The sequence below is a fragment of the Eutrigla gurnardus genome, assembly GCF_963514095.1.
Source record: "Eutrigla gurnardus genome assembly, chromosome: 1".
Lineage (NCBI taxonomy): Eukaryota > Metazoa > Chordata > Actinopteri > Perciformes > Triglidae > Eutrigla > Eutrigla gurnardus.
The window spans coordinates 3,624,495-3,646,059 of record NC_139915.1 but is presented as its reverse complement, the minus strand read 5'-3'; the positions used below and the strand labels follow the sequence as shown (position 1 = coordinate 3,646,059).

Below are 21,565 nucleotides of genomic sequence, written 5' to 3'. Positions count from 1 at the left end.
GTTTTTATTAAAGATATCTATCAACTGAGACTCTAAATTGCCCGTAGGTGTGAATGTGAGTGTGAATGGTTGTTTGTCTCTACATGTTGGCCCTGTGATAGACTGGTGACCTGTCCAGGTCATTTAAAGGATGTCCATGCTAGCGGAGGACATGTGCCCTATCAGTACAGTTAGCAACCAGGCTTCAAGACACCGGTCAACATCAGTACAGTTAGCAACCAGGCTTCAAGACAGCGGCCAACATCAGTACAGTTAGCAACCAGGCTTCAAGACAGCGGTCAACATCAGTACAGTTAGCAACCAGGCTTCAAGACACCGGTCAACATCAGTACAGTTAGCAACCAGGCTTCAAGACACCGGTCAACATCAGTACAGTTAGCAACCAGGCTTCAAGACACCGGTCAACATCAGTACAGTTAGCAACCAGGCTTCAAGACACCGGTCAACATCAGTACAGTTAGCAACCAGGCTTCCACACTTGCCGTCACGCAAACACTTCAGCAGAGTTGTGCTGCCTGCTTTGTACGATAAATGTTGCGCTGAAGTTTAAAAAGAGGTCTCCACTGCCGAGTATTATTTATTAGTATTTATTGTTTTTCCATTGGTATTGCTATTATTCGTTCATCACTGAAGCCAGAAGTGAAAAGACTGGTGTTTCTGCCAAAAACCACAGTTTGTAGGAAGCAAACTGCAGGGAGAACAGTCTGAGTGCATGTAGACTGGGTATTTATTTTTATTTGTTTTTTTATTGCTATTATTTTTTATTATTATTTATATATATTATTTAATATATTATTATTTTACTTTTTTTTATTTATTTCTGGTTGTTTTTCTAATAGTTATATTTAAAGTTGAGTTTTGGTGGCTCAATAAATACTTTTTTTTTAAATCAATGAATACTCGTGTTTATTAATCGTGATTTCAATATCAATCAAAATAATGGTGATTATTATTTTTTGCATCATCCTCCAGTCCTAGTATGTGGTGCTTGGCATTTTCTCCCAATCCTTTATCTCATAAACAGCTCAATGTGACTGCATACGAGCAAATGCACAATAACCCATTTAACGGAGGAGAAGCACTGCAGCGTGTCCCTGTTGGTGTAAAAAGCAGAGTGCATGTGAACCTGCCAAGTGCACTGTTGATGTTAAACAGTTTTTTTGGATGATGGCGAACAAGCTTTTAGGTGCCTTAATATAGAAATGTGCCAACCATAGCCTGACAACACCTAATTATAACTCCATGGCACAGATGGGTGCAAATACGTACGCTACTTCCACGACACTGGCACTGAGCGAGCAAACGTTGGTGTGATATGATGCTGAACTAAGATGGCCATTAATGATAAAGTTCTTCTTCGCAGCAGCATGTTTGCATCGTCAGTATGAGCTTGTTAGCGTCATGGATGTGGTTAGCTTTAACGCAGAGCACCACTCACAAAGCAGTTAGCATGGACGTAGATGGAAAGGTCATTGCATTCATGTTGACTCTTCTATGACTTCAAAAAGACCATAATCTATCTCTGACATAGCTAATTGTTCTATTAGCCTAAACCTCCGTCTCCTTGCCTCTTTCCTTTCGTGTCCCACTTACGCCTCTCTCTCTCTCTCTCTCGCTCTCTCTCGCTCTCAATCTGAAAGAAAAGAGTGCAAGAAAGTCATTCTCATTCAGCACAGCAATTCACAGTGCAATCATAGGGAATATGCAATTAACAGGGAAAGCCTTCAGTCAATAGCACGTTGTGTGTACTCCTCGTCTACCCTCTACACCTCCCTTCTCCCCGTCCTCCTTCTCTCATTCCTCCAGCATCCTTTTCTCTTTGGTTGAGTACCTACTATCCTCCTCCTCCTCCACGGTTAAACCTGGATCTTCATGGAAGGAGCTCATTGCTCCCTCTCCTTCCCTCCTCATCTTGCAAACCACTTCTCATGTAACCACATCTCATTATCCCGTATCATCAACCCATCCCCCTGTATTTCCTCTTTAAGTCCCTCTCACCAGCCCTCACATAGCTTTCATATGATCACCACCACCTCCTCCCAATCTGTTCCCTCTCTCACCCCCAGTCCCACCTTCAGTAACTCTTCTCGCCTGCTTTTCTACATCTGTTTTCCATCTTCTCCCCAGGGTTTGTGCAAATCGCTCAGTAACCAGACAATTTGCCAGAGTCCCCTCAAATTCTCTGGATGCTTCCATGGCGTCTCACATTCATTACGTTTGTTTGTCAGAAGGATTATGGGAAAACTACTTGCCTGATTTCCATGAAACTTAGATGAAGGGTGTCGCATGGGCCTTTAACATTGACATTTGAGCTTGGTGGAGGTCAGTGCTCTCTGAGTACATTACTGAAACTCTTAGTTAGCATTGGAAGTTCAGTGTCTGTCTCTTACTTACGGCCAGAGAGCATGGTCTCTTTTGTTTCGAGCATTGTTCACACGTTTTACATTTGAAGCCCTCTTTCTTTTTATATACACATCTTCATCTCCCACTCCCTTTTCTGACCTATTTCATAATCTTCTGAGACATTTTATTTCACCTTCCCGTTCTCTTTTCCCATTCTCTCTCTTCTTTCTGTCACACTGCAATCTTTCACTGCTTCCTTGTTGATATTTTTGTTTCAGACACCTTTTGATGCTTATCCTCCTCCTTTCACTTCTTTCTGTTTTGTAATCCATAATGCCAGATTCACGACATATCAGTCAGACTGTAATCACGAGCAGTCAAGTCGGGAAAAGCTTTCTTCTATTTCAGAACTTATCGAGAACTGTGATATCATCCACTTGGTGAAAAGAAGCAGGTAGGGTTGCAACGATTCAAGTGATTTAGTCCCGATACCCGGGCGATCCCACTGTTTAATTAATAATCTAGCGGTATGCCTCACTGTGTGGAAATAACTGGGATTCTGTGTAAGGCAGCGTCGGGCTCGACTTAAACGCTGCTTTCCTAATTTTGTAAAACAAAATCAGACATGTATTTAATAAATACCTTCATATACATTTCCCTGCTGTGGGACCAATTATGTTTTTTTTAATTTCATTAAAATAATAAATTGTGCACCAGCAACTTAGTAAACATGTTTTAAATTAACATAAATTGCAATTCATGTACACCTTTTAATGCAGCAATACATTGCAGTGGCGTGTTCAGGGAGTGGCCTAGGGTGGCACGGGCCACCCCTGAAATCTGATTGGCCACCCCAAGTGCCACCCCAATATTCACGGCACTGAATGTAAAGGCAGGAACACACCGGCCCAACCGTTGGACGTCTGAAGCGTTTGGAGAGGCTCGGACGAGGTCGGGAACACATATGTTTGGTGTGTACAGCTGCGTCGGAAGCTTTCGGAGCCGCGCGGACGTTGTCTGATCAGACTGAGCATGCGAAGTCTGAGGAGGTGGGCTGTTGGACGTCTGAGCCAATGGATACTCTGATTGGCGGTGTGCTAGCGAATCAGAGTATCCAATGGCGGTGTGTGGGCGGGGCGGAAGTGACGATGGTAAACTCCGTATTACTCGTTCCCTACTGAGACGACGTCTTCGTAAAATAATGAGCCCGAGAGCACACAACGCGAGTGTCACCCTAGCCAGAGTCATCTTTCCAGAAATGCCAAGTATTTAGTCCACAAAGGTCTTCTCGAGTCGAACGAATACTGAACCAAGACTGTGGCACTTTATTGTTGCACATGTTAAGTTTTGCACAGTTTTGTTAAGTTCATATTTTGCCCAGAGTCTTCAGAAAGTGCATTGTCTTTTTTGTATGTACTGTTGAAGTTAGAATAAAGTATGGTAGTTTTCAATCACATTTGTATGTTGCCTTTTCCTGAATGTTGTGACTAGTAGGTCTGTTCTTGCTTGCAGTGTTAGTAAGTGAAGTAGATATGGGTTGTGGATACAAAAATGGTAAATTAATGCTATGCCGACACCTGGGTGTGGGTGTGCATACGTGAGTGTATATGTCTGCGCAGGCGCTCCTGCTCACACTTCATGCCACCCCTGCATATATCAGTGCCCCACTGGTGCCACCCCTATCAAAAATGTCTGGACACGCCACTGATACATTGGTCAAAATGCAAACAGGAATTAAATTGAAAAGGGAGCTGAGGAGATGTTTTAGTTGAGAATTTGCTAGAATCACCGTCACTTTTTTTTTTGTTTACTTCCCCAACAGCTCTGACACCTTTTCTTCTTCTTCTTACACAAACCTTACCTCGTCTTGTTCCTCTCTGCCCGTCCTAAGCTTCCCGTTTCGCAGGCGTTGTGTGATATCCATGTCGTTTTCTGACTCTTCCTGTCTGTCTTGTTGACTTGTTGCCTCTCTGTCTTTTATATTCTCTCCCCTCTTCTGTCATTTTCTCTAAAAGGCGTCATGTTTGACTTTGAGCTCTCTTCAGAGAACAGGTGTGTTATGTATCAGCTCAGAGCAAAATACACACACACACACGCGCGCACACACACACACACACACACACACACACACACACACACACACACACACACACACACACACACACACACACACACACACACACACACACACACACACACACACACACAGAGGGTTTGTGTTTGAATGGGAAGACTCTTGAAGACAACTTGGGTATGGTCCAACACAGCAAAGCAGTTCAATATTCTGGTCTCATATGAATGAGCAATCTGAAAACTTTTTCTGTGAAGTTGAATAAATACACCTGGAGACCTGTGCTCATTAAAATGGGCTGGTTTTTCTGACCTGTGGACTGGGAACTAGTCAAGTCAATTAAGGCTTTCCTCTGTTGGCCCTGGCTCAGTAGGTTTTCTACTTATGTTGGACGTTCAGACACAATAAGAAAAGGTTTTTGAACCTGGTGCCCAGGCAACATGCTGTAATAGTGCTTTTGTTATGGAGGTTGTGAACGCGTGCCACAGGCCTGCGGTTGAACCCAGAGAACAATATAATTGGGTGAAATAGTCGTCATGTTTAACTGTAAAAGCTTGCCAGAGATGCCATAACAACCACCATTATGTGTGATAAAGGGCAGTATCACATATTTGAGGAAATCGTTTTTATATTTTATAATAGGATAATAATTTGTTTGGTCATTGCCTGTTTAAATCTTTCTTACATAATTCTACATTTAATGTCATTGAATTTTGTACCGTTGGTTGGACAAACAAGACGTAGAAAGATGTTAAAGGTCACATTGACAACATTTATTTAAACGACAAAATAATACATCCACAGAGCTTTTAGAAAGGTGCAGAATCAAAGTATCACTTCTTGTGAAAAACGTTTTTTTTTTATTGTGAATTAATAATTTTTAAAAATATTGTTGGTCCGTAATGAATGTGTTGCTTACCTCCTGTGTAGACGTGTGGCTGCGGCTTCTAGCAAGGTTTGTGAGCCAATAGAATAACGACGTTGGTATCACATGGTATCTCTGCGTAGCCGGCGGTCAAGAGTCTTTGGGGTCGCCAGTTAGTGTGGAGAAAACGGGAGTTTTGTTTGACAGTAAGCGGGCGCCATTGACGTACCAGTCCCAAGTGAGTGACAGAAGGAGGAGCCAAATGTACGGCTACATGTTGCAAAATGAATTCATACAAACACACACAAATTGATAATGGAAGAATGTTGGTCGCCGCCCAAAAGTATATACTGTATTGTGTATATATATCATTACTACTGCACAATTCTGCTGATTATGGAAAACTTGCATCAAGGCTAACTGTTGGATAATTTCTCACTAACTAAAGCGGGAAGAGCATGGAAGTGTTAATGGTTGGGTGTAATGATACAATGGAAATCCTCGTTGTCAGGGCTTCTAATTTTGTAGACCGGTACTTATGCGATTAGTTTGGGGCTATAGCAATTCTGAGTTAATTACTGTGTTTATATGGAGGATAGACAATGTGAACCAACAGTGAGGCAATACACAACTTTGCTGTCTTCGAATGGAAAAAAACCCACCCTCGCTTCATTACATTGTTTATTACAAGCTTCGCTGTAAGAGTGAAAGAAAGTTTAAAAAAAAAATATATATAACCATAAAACATTTCTTCCTGATTCTTGGTTATGCTGGTCTAACGCGGAGGACACTTTCCGCAAAAAAGATTGTGTTAAACGGCAATCATTGACTCCTTCAGATCCCCTGTGAATCTTCCAGCAGCTCTAAACAGATGTTGAACAAGTGCTGAATGTTGCTCCTGCTGTTCCTCAGAGGTTGGAAATCCATTTGAAACAGAGCACTGATTTACTAATTTTTGAAATATGTTAACTTCTATCCCTTGTTGGTCTGAGGTAAAAAAACAAAAAAAAAACATGCTAAAATATAAAGCTAAGAGAGTAGATACTTCGTTTCCACTGAGGAGAAACAGGAAAACATCCTCACTGCCTCACACTGAACTTTAATGGAAATGATTGAATGCTCTTGACTGATTATTGCTCACCCGTTAATTTACAGGCTGTAATTAAGCACTTACAGTAGTTTTTAATGACCAAAATGGGTAGCTTGCCAACTATTGATCACAAAAAAAAGATGTATCCGCAGCGTGTGCATTTTAATTACTAATAGTGGTCCCCTGCAGTTTTATATATATTCCTTTGCAGTATTTTACTTTTTTGTAACTTTATTATGTTTCCAGTCTGTCCTGTGCAATTATTAACATTTAAAGTAATTGGGGACGTGGGCGTGTAATCTGTAATAATAAACTTATAATGCATTTTTACGTCTGCCAGAGGGTATGTAGAGGTGCTATTTTTTTACATGCGTTTCGTAACCTCCAGGTGCACAGATATTTTCTATTTAAAATGATGAATACACAGTCAAAAGAATTGCACACCTCACATGAAAAAAGTTGCAAAGAAAATGATCAAAGCAACCAATCTTTTCCCCCCCATAAGAATCATTAAAGAGGAATATAGTTTAGGCCTGGATGTACTTTCAGTTTGAATAATGAGGTCAAAAAACAAAACTAAACAAATATATCTACAGGGGTAGGCAATATTTTATTCAAGAATATACTCTATTCTCAATTGATGTCAGTGCAAACACTGGTTTGCAATTTATTTCTCCCCCAATCTCTGTTGTGAGGAAAGCAGTCCAAGACACTGGATTATTAGTTCTCAGTGCATATCTGTGTATCAACGACTTGTTAATGTTTTCCTTGGTTACTGGCTTAATAGCTCGATCTAAATATATGTAAGCTTTACTTTTTCCAGCTGACATCATAGCAGAACTATTCTCGGGTGCACCTCAGTAACCATAGAAGTACAGCAAAGACCAACCTCAGGATCATTCTAGCATTCATGTAATGTTTATCTCTTTGAACTAAGAATAGCACGTATACCAGGGCCCAGCCCCCGGTTATAGCTGTTTGCTGTGACGTCTGCCATGGAAGTGAATATGACAAAAGGTGCTATTGCTGACATATACAAGAGCACATAGGAGAATTTCTAAACAATAACCTGCTACACTCAAATATACTCGCCCAGTGAAGTCTTTAGACAAAGTGGGCTTCACATCACCCACTCTACAGGGGATTGATGCTTAATTCTATTAATGCTCAGCAATGCACGGAAAGGTCAGCTTCAACCAGTCTATAGCACAACAGCCCTGCGCTCGCTCTTTCTCCTGCATCTCTGACCAGAAGATGGCAGCCTGACTACACTCAGCTGTGGGAAAAGAAAAGGGAGCTGTCCATGGTGCTGAATGAATGCTCTCTGTCTCTCCCCTAACTATATCGCTCTAACTGTGTCACTTCTGTCCATATGTGTTTACCTCTCTGCCTGTCTGCCTGCCTCCCTGTCTCCCTGTCTCTCTGCCTCCCTGTCTCTCTGCCTCCCTGTCTCCCTGTCTCCCTGCCTCCCTATCTGCCTGCCTCCCTATCTGCCTCCCTGTTTCTCTGCCTCCCTGTCTCTCTGTCTCTCTGCCTCCCTGCCCGCCTGTCTCCCTTTCTCCCTGTCTCCCTGCCTCTCAGTCTCTCTGTCTCTCTGCCTCCCTGCCCGCCTGTCTCCCTGCCTCCCTGTCTCTCTGTCTCTCTGCCTCCCTGCCCGCCTGTCTCCCTTTCTCCCTGTCTCCCTGCCTCTCAGTCTCTCTGCCTCTCTGCCTCCCTGCCCGCCTGTCTCCCTGTCTCCCTGCCTCCCTGTCTCTCTGCCTCCCTGCCCGCCTGTCTCCCTGTCTCCCTTTCTCCCTGCCTCCCTGTCTCTCTGTCTCTCTGCCTCCCTGCCCGCCTGTCTCCCTGTCTCCCTGCCTCCCTGTCTCCCTGTCTCCCTGCCTCCCTGTCTGTTGAAGAGCAGCAGCAGATATGTGTTGTGACACCGGCCCTCTTGTCGAGGTTGAAAATGACAGGAAAATGTCTTTTTAGGAGCGTATGCTGTTATGAAGACTCCCACCAGTAGATGTAAGAAATGTTTTTTATAAATATATATAAAATGACTTAACTAGCCATATGCACAGAGAGCTACCCGCTTGATTGGTGACTCATAGTAATGCTGTGAAATAGCTCAACCCACACACACACACACTCGCTGTAACACACACGACATGCACTCATACTAATACATGCTGCACAACACCCAAGCACGTTCCACACACACACACACACACACACACACACACACACACACACACACACACACACACACACACACACACACACACACACACACACACACACACCGGCTGTGATATCAAAGTTGATGGTTAACTATCTGTACAAGGAGGAAGAAGGTTGCCAAGTGGAACTAAATCTGTGTGGATTAACATTGGGGGAGATTAGGAACAAATCTATTATGAAAACTGTTTAAAGCAAAAACAAGCTGCTATCATATAAATCCTGTAACATGTGGTCAAAAGACCCAAGGGGGCTTTTTAGGGGTCTGAAGCAAAATGAGGATTAGCTCAAATTCAGCATTTGTTCATGTTGTTGTAGCTAGCAGCATGAGTGTATTCTAATTATTCAAATATGTAAATGTAATAAATAGCGGTTTACCTGGAAACATTAGAAGGTTAATTTATGGGTTAAGAGGTTGACTTGCATCTATTTGGGCCGTGCAGCCTGGGCTGAAAAAAGATGCAGTATCACTAATGACCACTAGGGAAAGGCCTTCTACATGAGAACAGCAGATGTTAAGACTAAAGGGAACAGGGTGTTGGTAGCTTCGTCGTGCCCAGACAGCAACAAGTAGATCCTCATCAACCCTGAACAGTCTCTCAAAAACTACAGGTGATGTCACAAAAGCTGCGTCAGTCACTTCCATCGGGCGTCACCTTCGTGGAGTACTGTCATGGCCAAATGTGGATTGACGTGTAATTTGCATTTGCCTCTAAACACTGCTGCTGCCGGCCGTCTCGGCGGCTCAGCGGGCTCGGCTGCACGTCGTGTTGGTTGTAATCTTGTTAGCGTGATCCTCTGCACATGCCACCGGGGGCCGGGGATCAATAACTGGCTCGTGGCTCACTTTGGGGTTAGCACACACACACACGCTTTTAGAGATACTTATATGAGATATTATAAGAGAGGAGTGTGTTTGTGAGACACTGACTTTGATTGGCAAGAGGGTGACAGTTCCTCATCATGTGACCTTCCCAAATCACAGCGTGGAAACGGCCTCCACCTTCCTTCCCTCACACTCTTTAATTTTCATAATTTTCTCATTTTGGTTGGTCTTTTTCTTTTTTCTGCCCATGTTCCTCCTCCCATCACTCTGTGTTCCTTCCACTCTTTTTTCTTCATCCTGTCACTTCTTCTCTTTTTCTTCCCCCTTTCCCTCCCACTTCTCCCTTTACCCCCACTCCCCCTCCATTACTCTACACCACGTCCCATCCTTCCCTTCATCCCTCCCTGATCACTGTCTTTTCACCTCCTCTCCTCCGTTTTTCACATCCCTTTCTCATTCATGCGACCCCTCTCTTGTTTTCTACTCATGTATTCCCCTTCTTTCTTACCCCTCTCTGTCTTTCCTGAAATTGATCCTCTCTTCTCTCTTACATATTTCACCCTTTGGTTCACCCCTCTCCTCCCTGAATCTATTCATCATCATTCAATCTCTTTCCTCCTCCCTCCTCCCTCCCTCTCCTTTCCTCTCTTCTCCCTCTCTTTCACCCTTTTCACCTCTTTTCCTATCTTGAAATTCCTCATCCATTTTCCTCTTCTCATGCCTCTTTCCTTCTTCTCTCCTTTAGCCTCCCCCTTTCTTCTCATTCCTCATTTTCCTTTTCTTTCCCCATTTTCCTTTCTATATTCCCTGGCTTTTTCAATCTGATTCCTCCTTCCTTCCCCAACGTAGCATTTAGCTTCTGAACCCCACAAGACAACCTTCTTCTTGTTTTTCTGTCCTCCTGCCCTCTTTCTGTCACTAATGTATCTGCCCTTTCCTTCTTTAACTTAAACGTCTTTTTCTTTCTTTCTTTCTTTCTTTCTTGGTCCACCTCTTCCTCCTGATCACCTCCCTTTCATCCTTCCTTCCTCCCTTCCCTTTTCCTTTGATTTGTTTTCCTCTTTCCTCCCTGTTTGTCTTTCTTTCTTCTTCATGTTTCCTCCCCCTCTTTTCATTATTTTACTCATCTGTCTTTACTTGCTCTTCTCATCCCTTTCTCCCTCTCCCTTCGTCCATTCTTTCTTTACTTCACCCTATTTCCTCCTCCTCCTCCTCCTCCTCCACTATTTTCCACTTTTCGTCCCTCTCTTTTACATACAGGCTAACCTCTCTCCCTCTCCCTCTCTCCCTCTCTCCCTCTCTCCCTCCCTCCCTCCCTCTCCCCTCTCTCAGTCGTCGCTTGCTCGCCGTGCTGTGCGGACCTACGAACCACCTCTCTCCTCTCCTGCACTGAATCTCTTCATCTGTCTGTCTCCTCCGGTCCTCCGGTCCTCCGGTCCTCCGGTCTCTGCTTCATCTGTCTCTCTCCTCCGGTCCTCCGGTCTCTGCTATGACAGCTCACACCAGTAGCGTGTTGCCCGATCTCAGACCGACACCCCGTCACCGGTTATCCCGTCCACACGTTAACATGTGTGTGGGGGGGATTCGTGATTGATCTTCGTGTGTCATTTTTTTTTCTTGTATAAAAACGAAAGAAAAAGGAGGAGGGGGGGCGGCCGTCCTCTTTACCCCCCTCCGCTTCCTTCAGCCAAGCAGAGGTGGGGAGAAGGCTTCAACGTTAAGCCAGCTTGGATTTATTTAACAGCAAAATGACGGATTTGGGAGCGCCGGAGCTGCTGCTGCCGAGGAGGAGAAGCCTGCACGGGAGGACAGCGGGCAGGCTGAGCCGCGACCTCCCGCTTCTCCTCCTGCTGGGGCTCCTCTTCGGGGATCTCTCCTCGTCCGAGGGTGAGTTTCGGAGCTTTTCGGGGTCTGCGTGTTTGTGTGCGTGCCAGCGCGCCTGCATGCCTGCATATGTAGGTGCGCGCGGGCGCGTGTGTGCGCGTGAGGGGGGTGCGAACAGCGTTGGTGTCTGTGAACGTGTGTCTCAGTTACGTGTATGAGCGCACGCTCGCCTCTCCGGGGAGGCCGTGCGCGTGTCCTTTTGTGCGTGCGTGTTTGAGATAGCAAGAGGTAGAGCTAGCCTATATGCGCGCACAGTGGTTATTGTGTGTGTGCGTATGTGTGCGCGCGGGCGTGAGAGAGAGTGCGGCCCAACACCGTATTTCATCCGGGGAACAGTGTAGGCATGCTCCCGTCATCACAACACCAACTTCCAACCACACAGCACTGAGGCAGACTTCTCCAGGTGTGTCCGGCCCACGTCATGCACTTCCTCCAGGTGTGTCAGGCCCACGTCATGCACTTCCTCCAGGTGTGTCCGGCCCACTTCATGCACTTCCTCCAGGTGTGTCAGGCCCACGTCATGCACTTCCTCCAGGTGTGTCGGGCCCACATCATGCACTTCCTCCAGGTGTGTCAGGCCCACGTCATGCACTTCCTCCAGGTGTGTCCGGCCCACTTCATGCACTTCCTCCAGGTGTGTCCGGCCCACTTCATGCACTTCCTCCAGGTGTGTCAGGCCCACGTCATGCACTTCCTCCAGGTGTGTCGGGCCCACATCATGCACTTCCTCCAGGTGTGTCAGGCCCACGTCATGCACTTCCTCCAGGTGTGTCAGACCCACGTCATGCACTTCCTCCAGGTGTGTCTGGCCCACTTCATGCACTTCCTCCAGGTGTGTCCGGCCCACGTCATGCACTTCCTCCAGGTGTGTCCGGCCCACTTCATGCACTTTATCCAGGTGTGTCCGGCCCACTTCATGCACTTCATACACCACCTCTCTCATCTGTCTGCATGAAGTGGGCCGGACACACCTGGCCCACTTCGTGCACTTCCTCCAGGTGTGTCTGGCCGTCAGGGCTCTGAAACAGGTAACACTGACAACCTTGATAACCTGGAGCAGACTCTGCAGGGAGAGAGATGCGGGTGGAGGTCAGGGAGGGAACGCTCAGTTTTGGACGTGATTCTGTGGAGAGTCTGCGGGAGCTTGATGGTCTGTGTCAGCAGCCCAGCAGGTCTGGGTTGGTGGGATTTAGTGGCCGAGGATTTTCCACATGTAGATGGATGGAGAAGGAAGTGTTTAACATTCTCCTCATTTGGTGGGAGGTTACTGTTACTTTCTTCATCAATAGCTTCTCTGTGTGCACTTCTCCAGCCTCTCCTTCTCAATGCTTGTCCCTCTGGATTTCTCTCTCAATCTCTCCCCTCTCTCTCCTGCACACACACATGCACACACACACACACACACACACACACACACACACACACACACACACACACACACACACACACACACACACCTGTCACATTTTCTCCCTCTGCGATACAGAACGAAATAGTTTCTTGCAGTGTTAAAATCCCTGATAATTGTATGTAGCAGTTTTTTTTTTCTTGTCACGCTTATGCATTTCTCTGACCGCTGATGTATCTCTGGGTGTTGTGTGCGTTTTATATTGTGTGCGTGCGTTTATATTGTGTGTGTCATCTGGATTCCCCTGCCAAGCAGGCAGACTGTCAGCCTGGAAATAAAGGAATTTGAGTGAAAGTGTGATTGTGGGAGAATTGTGCATGTTGATGAATATGATGATGGCCCATATAAGCCGTTTGTGATTGACTGCTTGTTTTTATCACCTGCGATTCATCTTTCGCTCCGATCTGTGTGCACTTGTTTGTGTCTGTTTCTCTTGTTGTTTATCAGCTTTGCAATTTCTATTTCTCCCGTCAGTCGTAGGTGGTTTTATAGTTACAGCATGCATGATGCAGATTCTATATAAGATTATTCTTCTCAGTTTAAGAAAATGTAGAACATGAATTTACCTTTAAACAAATCGTCTAAAAACCCTGACCATGGCCACAAATTAGGCTTTTCCGTGTCGTGTTATCAAAGTGCGTTGTGCAGCGTACCTGAAGCTAGTTTAACACTGAAAGACAGAGTAAAAGAAAAATTAAAGGGCAGACTGACATCTGGAAAGACAGACGGAGGGTTGCAATAATTTATTTCATCAGACCTCAAAACCCCAGATGGTTGCCAGCTTTTAAATGTGATGTCGCACTTTAAATTCCAACACACAACTAATTATTGATTGTCTGGAAATGTCACTTAAAAATGTCATAGAAAGTCAGGTATCTTCAGTCATGCACTGAAGTGCAAAATAAACAGCCAGGCAGCAGGACGACGAGGAAAGAGTCCTGTGACTGTTAATGTTGTTTTAAGTTGTCAATCCCTCAGTGAGCTTCTATAGTTGGATATTTCTGTTGTGTTTTAACAGCCGTATTCAGAATTCTTTTCATCATTAACCCATTTAGTATTTCTAAAATGATCAGTTGTAGTAAGTACATTATGAAAATAATAACACCACCACCATCAGCACCAATAATAATAATTAAAAATACATATTAATAAAGGTACATTTTACCCTGAAATCAAGACTCTAATTCTAAATCAAATAAAAAAAACATTTTTTTTATCGAGCATTAGTTATTCCATAGAAATAGAAAGACAATTAATGTTGGTGAATCCTCTATGCATTACTGTCCTACTGCTGCACAGTCCTAACATACAGTTAGCTGCCAAACGGCTTCTGTATTAACAGCTGAGACAGAACGAAGGAAATACATCATCAACAGGTTGCTTCAACGAGAAACGTCCAAAAGTCCAACTGTGTTGATAATTCCCATAAAACCCAGCTAGTGCTTATATAATTGCTATATTGTTAACCACACCCTACGGGGGACCGTACCAAAGACACTTTGGCACTCATCCACACACAACACACACACACACACACACACACACACACACACACACACACACACACACACACACACACACACACACACACACACAGGACATTTCAGTGACTAATTTTAATTTCCCTTTCAAAGTGAGGACTGATTAAATGTCTCCGTTTTCAGCATTTTCATGGTTTTATGAGGACATTAAGACACACACATGCACGCACACGTGCACGGTGACAATCAGCTGACATTGAATCAATGCCAAACAACAAGATATTGGGACTAGCTGTCTGATGCCTGTCTGGCATGCTAACTAACTCACACACATGGGAAATGGACAAACTCAGACACACACTGTTACTGAGGATTTCAGAAAGCATAAGAGAAAGACAGAAATGTGTGTCGCATGTAACGGATTAAATGTTTAATAATACGTTATAATGGTTGCAAGCAGGTATGAGTATGTACTCATCTATTTGTCAACAACTAAAACTGTGAAAACCCGTAAGTGGAAACTGGATTTAAAATGAATTACTGTGCATTAATAAACACTGTAAATGGCTTATAACAATATTATAATGTCTTATAATTATTACACATTATTGCACGTTGGTATATTGCTTATAAATGATAAAGGGGAGTTATATAATAAGTTACTGAAAATGTTAGATTGATGACCTGGTTTTCAACAGTATTATGGCTGAAGTTACAGGTTAACAGGTAATTCCAGCATTTATTCATACTGGCAATACTACAATGTACACATTCCTGGGGATTCCTTTTAGCTTACTTTGCATTTAAAAATGTGTGTGTTGTGATGTGTGTCTGTATGTGTGGGATTCCTTCCTGTGTGTGTGTGTGTGTGTGTGTGTGTGTGTGTTTTAAAACATTTCTGCTGGAAGCATGGGAGCAATTATAACTCACCTCTACGTGGGAGAGACAGACTAGAAGGCGCACACACGCACACACACACACACACACACACACACACACACACACACACACACACACACACACACACACACACAGAAAGACAGCCATTTGTGTGTGTGTGTGTGGGGTGAACTGATAACAGGTACTCGAGGGTCCATCTAGTTGTCCAGTGAGACCAGAGAAAATACACAGACCTCAATACAGTTAACCACCACAGAGTACACAGTTCAATTGAGAGCAAAGTGTGTGTGTGTGTGTGTGTGTGTGTGTGTGTGTGTGTGTGTGTGTGTGTGTGTGTGTGTGTGTGTGTGTGTGTGTGTGTGTGTGTGTGTGTGTGTGTGTGTGTGTGTGTGTGTGTGTGAGAGAAAGAGAGAGAGATACACTGGATATAGATGGAGAGAGCTACAGAGATCTAATGAATACTGGAAGCAATGAACCATTTGGTATGTGGGGAACATGTGACGTGAAACTACTGTTAATGCAACAGAGCAGAGTCAACTATCAGAGAACATCTCAAGTGTAGTTGGGTCATTATGCTTATGAGGCTGGGAAGAAAAAGTATTTTTCAGCCCTTCCTCGTTGGCTCTGAAATGAGCAAGTAATCTATCTTTACAGTCTTCAAATGACGGAACTTTTAAAAAGGGCAATGGCCTACATACAGTGGAGTAATGCAGGGGGAGAGAGCTGGGCAGAATACGTGTGAAGACAGAGGAAAAGATTGAGAGAGAGGCAGAGATCAGAGTAAGTGTGTTAAAGAGACATTGGGACAGAGAGGAAGGAGAGGCACTGCCATGCACTGGGAGACAAAGTGAAAGAGAAAATGTATTCCCTAGCAGATGTGATTAATCAGGGATGACTTTTCCATCTTGTGCTGCTCGTCTAGTAATGTCTGGCATTAAGTAATGACATCATAACCCTGTCTGCCCTGAATTTATACCTCAGATATGGAGGGAAATCCACCAGCTGACCTAAAGGCACGAGCAAACAGGGCTCTAAAATCTGTTGATATTAATGACCGAACTGGAATATTTCATGCTTGCAGTAAATACTGCATCACACGGCAGAATCATACATCTGTCTGTCATTTCAAATCGGAGAGGACAGCATGAAAAAGGGAAATAAACGAGCATGTGTATATCATATGAAATAGCATGCCAGAGCTTGAAATTATGAACATCATAAAAGTGCTGTTGCTTTGCTGATCCAATTGTGTTTTACCAGCCATTAGTATGCATGAGTAAATGCCACGTCTTGTTTATTTTTTGAACCACCGTTTTATTTTTTGTATTTTTTATGAAATCTTTAAACCCAACTAATTCAGAGCACTCCATTCACATTTCTTTTCACTGTTATCATAGTGATGCATTCAGAATATAAATAAAGATATTCAGTATGCTATTAAACCCCAAATATGAGGAGTTATGTGCTGTAGTGAACCGTAAAGAATTATAATTTTACATCAAGGATTATAACTTTGCATTTAGCTGCTACAGAGCTGTAATTGCAGCCACTTTGGCGCAGCAGTTTGTTGCTGTTTTCCTTACCTTGGTGCGAACGCCTCGCTGTGGTGGGAGCGGAGGGTGATTTCATAACGCAGGATTACTCAGCCAGCCAGCTCTAAAAATAAGCATGAAATGAACCTCTCAACTGGAGTTCGTAATGAAAGATCAGTCGGTGTGGCTACAAGACATCCATGACCACCAATATCCCAATTTAATTTGAAATATTAGTCAGAACATCAGCAGCTGTGGTGTATACCACATACCAGCGATGTACATCATTTCCATCATGTTCGGTTTGTTGGCTGTAAGCAGCAATGCAGTATATTTTGACAGTAGTGGGTTCGAGAAGTGCTGCTTACTCATCCATGTTTGCATTAAACTGAGGTCTAGTCGATTTCATTTAAATTCAAGGTGCCACACATCACTTCCTATGACTTTCAGACCTTGAGAACAAAGAAACCAATGTTACTCTAGAAATGAATGTATTTGCCTTTCTTGGTAACATTAACTTTTGCCATCTCTATATATACAATATGTACTATAGCATGCCTGCTTCCATTTGATTCCAGATCTCTAGGATTTGTTAGGTCTTGTTACGACTGACGATGCCAATGCTCAACTGGTTGCAGTTTTTTTTTTTTTTTTTTTGCTGGTGTTGCTGCCAGACAGAAGCAGAAATGCAAAGCGGAGTGAAGTTGGAAGTAGGGATGGGACGACACAAGCTTTAGTACCATCATGGTGACTTCTCTATGGCCATCATTTCACAAGTAAAAGAAAATGTTATGTCAAATGAAAAATGCAAAAGATAAGATAATATTACGATGACGATTTTATCCTGTGGGTAATGGGGGCGGGACTAGATAAGCCTTGGCTTCTCCCGCTTTCCCTTTCGGCCATGTGTATTGTATTATTTGAACAAAGATGTGTGATGATGATGATTTAACTGACATGCCCGAAATAAATACATAAATAAATCATAAAAAGCAAGCCAACCAAACGTACCTGTACCCACCGATGCTCTATAAGGGCTCTATAGAAGCTCTGCCTCCGGGCCGGTGGCCTCACCGTGTCAGCATCTCATTGAAATGGATGCGATGCCACGTTTTTGATGTACTACCATTGTCGGACCGAATGTAAAACTGTTCATTACTTTGGCGTAGCCCTGGGCTAGCAGGCTAAAATAACACAGAAGTAATATGGTAATTACTGATCAGGTAGGGGAAATCCCTTTCTGGTGAGAGTGAGGGTCAGCTGATAGAACCTGGTAGAGATTCAATGTTTTCGCTGAAAGACACTGAAGCAGGTTGCTTTTTTTTAATAAAGACCCTGTATGCAGCTGAATGATGTTGTCCGTCTGCACCGCCCTGCAGCTTCCAACCTGCTGTTCACTGGATAGACAGGCTAATGTATCTGGTAACACTGTTACGCTGTTTTAGTATTTCCGGTGTGGCTTTCTGTCGGCATGACATTTTCTATAAGCTGTGGGCAAATGGCTGGCTAGCGGGCTTACATTAAGCGGGCTAATGTGCCTGTTAATGTTACATTAGTGTTATTTCAGTTTTTCCTCTCGCTTAGTTCCATGGTTTAAGGGCATTGTGTGTGTGTGTGTGTGTGTGCGTGAGAGACACACCTACGCCCCTGTGTGTGTGGGTGCCTGTGTGTTGTGTACAGTAGGAGTGTGTGTGTGTGTGTGTGTGTGTGTGTGTATGCACGCTCTACATATGGAGCCAATGAGTTACATTTCCATTTCAAAGCGACGAGTCAGCAGCAGCAGAAGCTACTTTCATCCATTAATGTGATTTTTGGGAGAGCGAGACAGTGAGACGAACACAGGAAGTAACACACAGAGGCACAGTAATAATTACTCTCCAGGTTGTTTATTAGTGTCTCTCTCTCTCTCTCTCTCACTGACTGTGTTTTAGTCAAATGATGTGTATTCCACTGATCTGCTGAGCAGTCCAGTGTTTTAATGCAGCTGTCACTCACATTAACTGGTTCACTGCTCTGTAAAGTGTGAGTGTTGTTGTACCACTGTATCTGTTAAAAGTTGAAAAGTCTGCAGAAGATGAATCACTTAAAACAGTCTGTGAGCATTTATCTCGGTCTCTGAAAAATGCTTTGGGTTAGATGTTTGTGTGTGTGTGTGTGTGTGTGTGTCTGTGTGTGTGTTAGGAGGGTGTAGTGAGGGGATTATTTTGTGATTGAGTGCCCTTTTGTGTGTAAATGTCCATGCGTAAGCTAAAAGCGTGTGCCACTGTATCACGACATCATGTGTGTGTGGCTTCCCTGAGTGCAGCCATGCGGACGCTGTACAAGCTGCGTGTCATATTAATGTAGGCTTGCAAGTCGAACGTGAATCTGAATTTGTTTATGCATGTGTGTTAGTGTCTGCTTGTTTACACAACTTTGCATGAGTGGGTGTATTTGCTTGTATGAGTGTGTCCATGCGAAGACATTTAAACTACTTTGGAAAGTTGCATGTGCAATGAGCGCAGGCAGAGCTCCGTCGACAAACCCAGAAGATGTGGCTGTCGTGAGTGGCTGCTTATTGTCGCAGCCCTGTGTGTGTGTGTGTGTGTGTGTGTGTGTGTGTGTGTGTGTGTGTGTGTGTGTGTGTGTGTGTGTGTGTGTGTGTGTGTGTGTGTGTGTGTGTGTGTGTGTGTGTGTGTGTGTGTGTGTGTGTGTGTGTGTGTGTGTGTGTGTGTGTGTTGTTTGGCATGTTTGTGTGTAAATCTGTGTCTATGCACGTTGGAGAATTTGTGTCTGTGTACGTCTGAATATAAATGCATTAGCCACAGGCTATCGTTGCTCCAGTAGCATCGTTCTTATTCTATCCATTTTTAATGATCGGTAATGGTCGCTAGCAGTGTTGAACCTACATCTTCAGGACACTGCAAAAAAAAAATGGCCCTATGGTGCACAGAGCGAGGAGACAGAGGAGGCAGAGGAGGCTGAAAAAGAGATTTGGAGAGAGGGAGATTTAAATCGGGAGGGTGTTAATAGATGGTGGAAGCCAACATCATTCCTGCTACACCGCTTTTGTCCAGCAGGGGAGGCAGGAAGTGAGAAGCTAGCCAGCCAGCAAGCTCCCTGACTGACTGACTGACTGACTGACTGTCAGTGTGATTTAGGGACTCAATGATGGACTGGTTGTTAGGTTGATTGACTGACTTACTGGCTGATTGGTTCCAGGTTGGCTATGTGACTGACTGAGGCACTGCTGATTTGTTGAAGGTACCTTTTGTAAGAAGCAAAGAGGAGGAAGAGCAGATGGAGGGAAGGCAGGCCTCTTAAATGTGTTTAAAGACTACAAAAGGTTTGGAATTAGTTTCCAGGGTCCAAAGGCCAAGCAACGTAGTAAGCACATAATGGCTGTTAAATTGTTTCTTGTTGAATTTAGTTTTTATTTGTTTCCATTAAAGACCACGATGTGTTTTATTACCAACGTTTCCTTGTTCCATCCTTTGGGGAAAGAGCAGGATTTTATCCGGCAAAATCCAGTGGAATCAAATCAAACTAAATCACATCAAATTGAATTGTGTTAAACAAAATTAAATAACACAGGGCAATGGAAACATTTGAAACAATTCATCAATTCAAGTGCAAAAAAGAAGATTAAAATGGTTCAAAGCTGAAGCTCTGAGGTTTTCATGCCATGCTGACAACTCAAAGTGCAAACTGAGCAATATCGCCCTGTCAGCTGCAGGAAAGAGAGATGGATGGAGAGACTGAGAGAAATGGTGAGTGGCGGCTAAGGGGAGGAGTGAGTGAGGGAGGGGGGGTTAAGGAGGAGGAGGAGGAGGTGTAAGGAGGAGAGGGAGAGAGCAGGAGGGAGGGAAGGCCTTAAGCACTGTGATAAGGAAACAATAAAGGAAAGGTTGTAAAAGGCTCCAAGACTCCAGCGTAGCAATATCAGCTCCACACACACACACACACACACACACACACACACACACACACACACACACACACACACACACACACACACACACACACGGACACTCATTCTCACTCTTTTTCTTCCTCGTTTGGTCTCAGCCAAACACACACACACACACACACACGCAGCAGTATGAAAATGGATGTTGCAGTGTCCTTTACAGGCCATTAAATCTAAACAACGGCAATCGCTTCTGTCTGACAAATGATTGCTAAATAGCACAGCTTCTGTCTGTCTCCCTGTCTGTCTGCCCACCTGTCTTAAGTCCTGCTCTGAGATGTAAGCATGCGTTAGTCTGACTCCAACTAGTTATGGCTTTTTTGTTTTTGACTCAAATTTGTTCTAATTCTGCCACATTTTCCCAGCGAGACGCGTCGGGGACCTTCAGCACATCTTCAGCACATTAAACAATCAGCTGCTTCTATGAGAACTTCCAAGTGGTGCTTCTTGAATGTCAAAAAGCAAGCTATTCTCTCTCTGCCACCCCTTTTCTTTCCTTTGCTCTCCACTCATCTGTGCCCTTTTTTTCTCGCCTCATGTCTTCTGCCCCCTTTTCATCCATGACTTCATTCTTGCTTCTCCAGTTTATGAATCAAACCCCTGGTACTTCTTTTCCTCCTCGCCACTAATTTGTCTCAATTTTCTTCCTTTCCTCTCCCCTTCTCCCCCTTCAATTGCTCTCCTCCTTTTCTCCATCTATTCCCTCACTGCCTGTCCTCCTTCTCTTCCTCCACACTCTCAATCTTTCTCTCCCGCTGTCCCTTTCTTTCCTTCCTCTCACATCCACTTCCTCCGCGTCACTCCTTCTCATTCTCCTCCCTGCTTCCGCTCAGCATCTCTTTCTCCTCTCTCTCTGCCCTTTTCGAGTCCTTTGATTAGGTTGTTGGCATTTTCATTGAGATGTCTATATGACCACTGAAATAACTCTCCTGTCACAGTCTCATCTGCCCTCTATCTACTTCTTCTCCTCCGTCTCTTCATCTTCCACTTCTGCTGCGT

General features: G+C 44.1%; 1 protein-coding gene across 1 annotated transcript in view; it reads left to right on the top strand.

Moving 5' to 3' along the window:
- Nucleotides 1-11,160: 11,160 nt before the first annotated feature.
- The window catches only part of LOC311019224 (CUB and sushi domain-containing protein 1-like), a gene marked incomplete at both ends in the record, with an annotated part of 320,797 nt that continues 310,392 nt past the window's right edge, over nucleotides 11,161-21,565 (top strand). Inside the window, one exon of the mRNA XM_084018496.1 lies at nucleotides 11,161-11,299. Within this exon, the coding sequence (XP_083874622.1) occupies nucleotides 11,161-11,299 (139 nt within the window). The remainder of the gene's footprint in view (nucleotides 11,300-21,565) is intronic.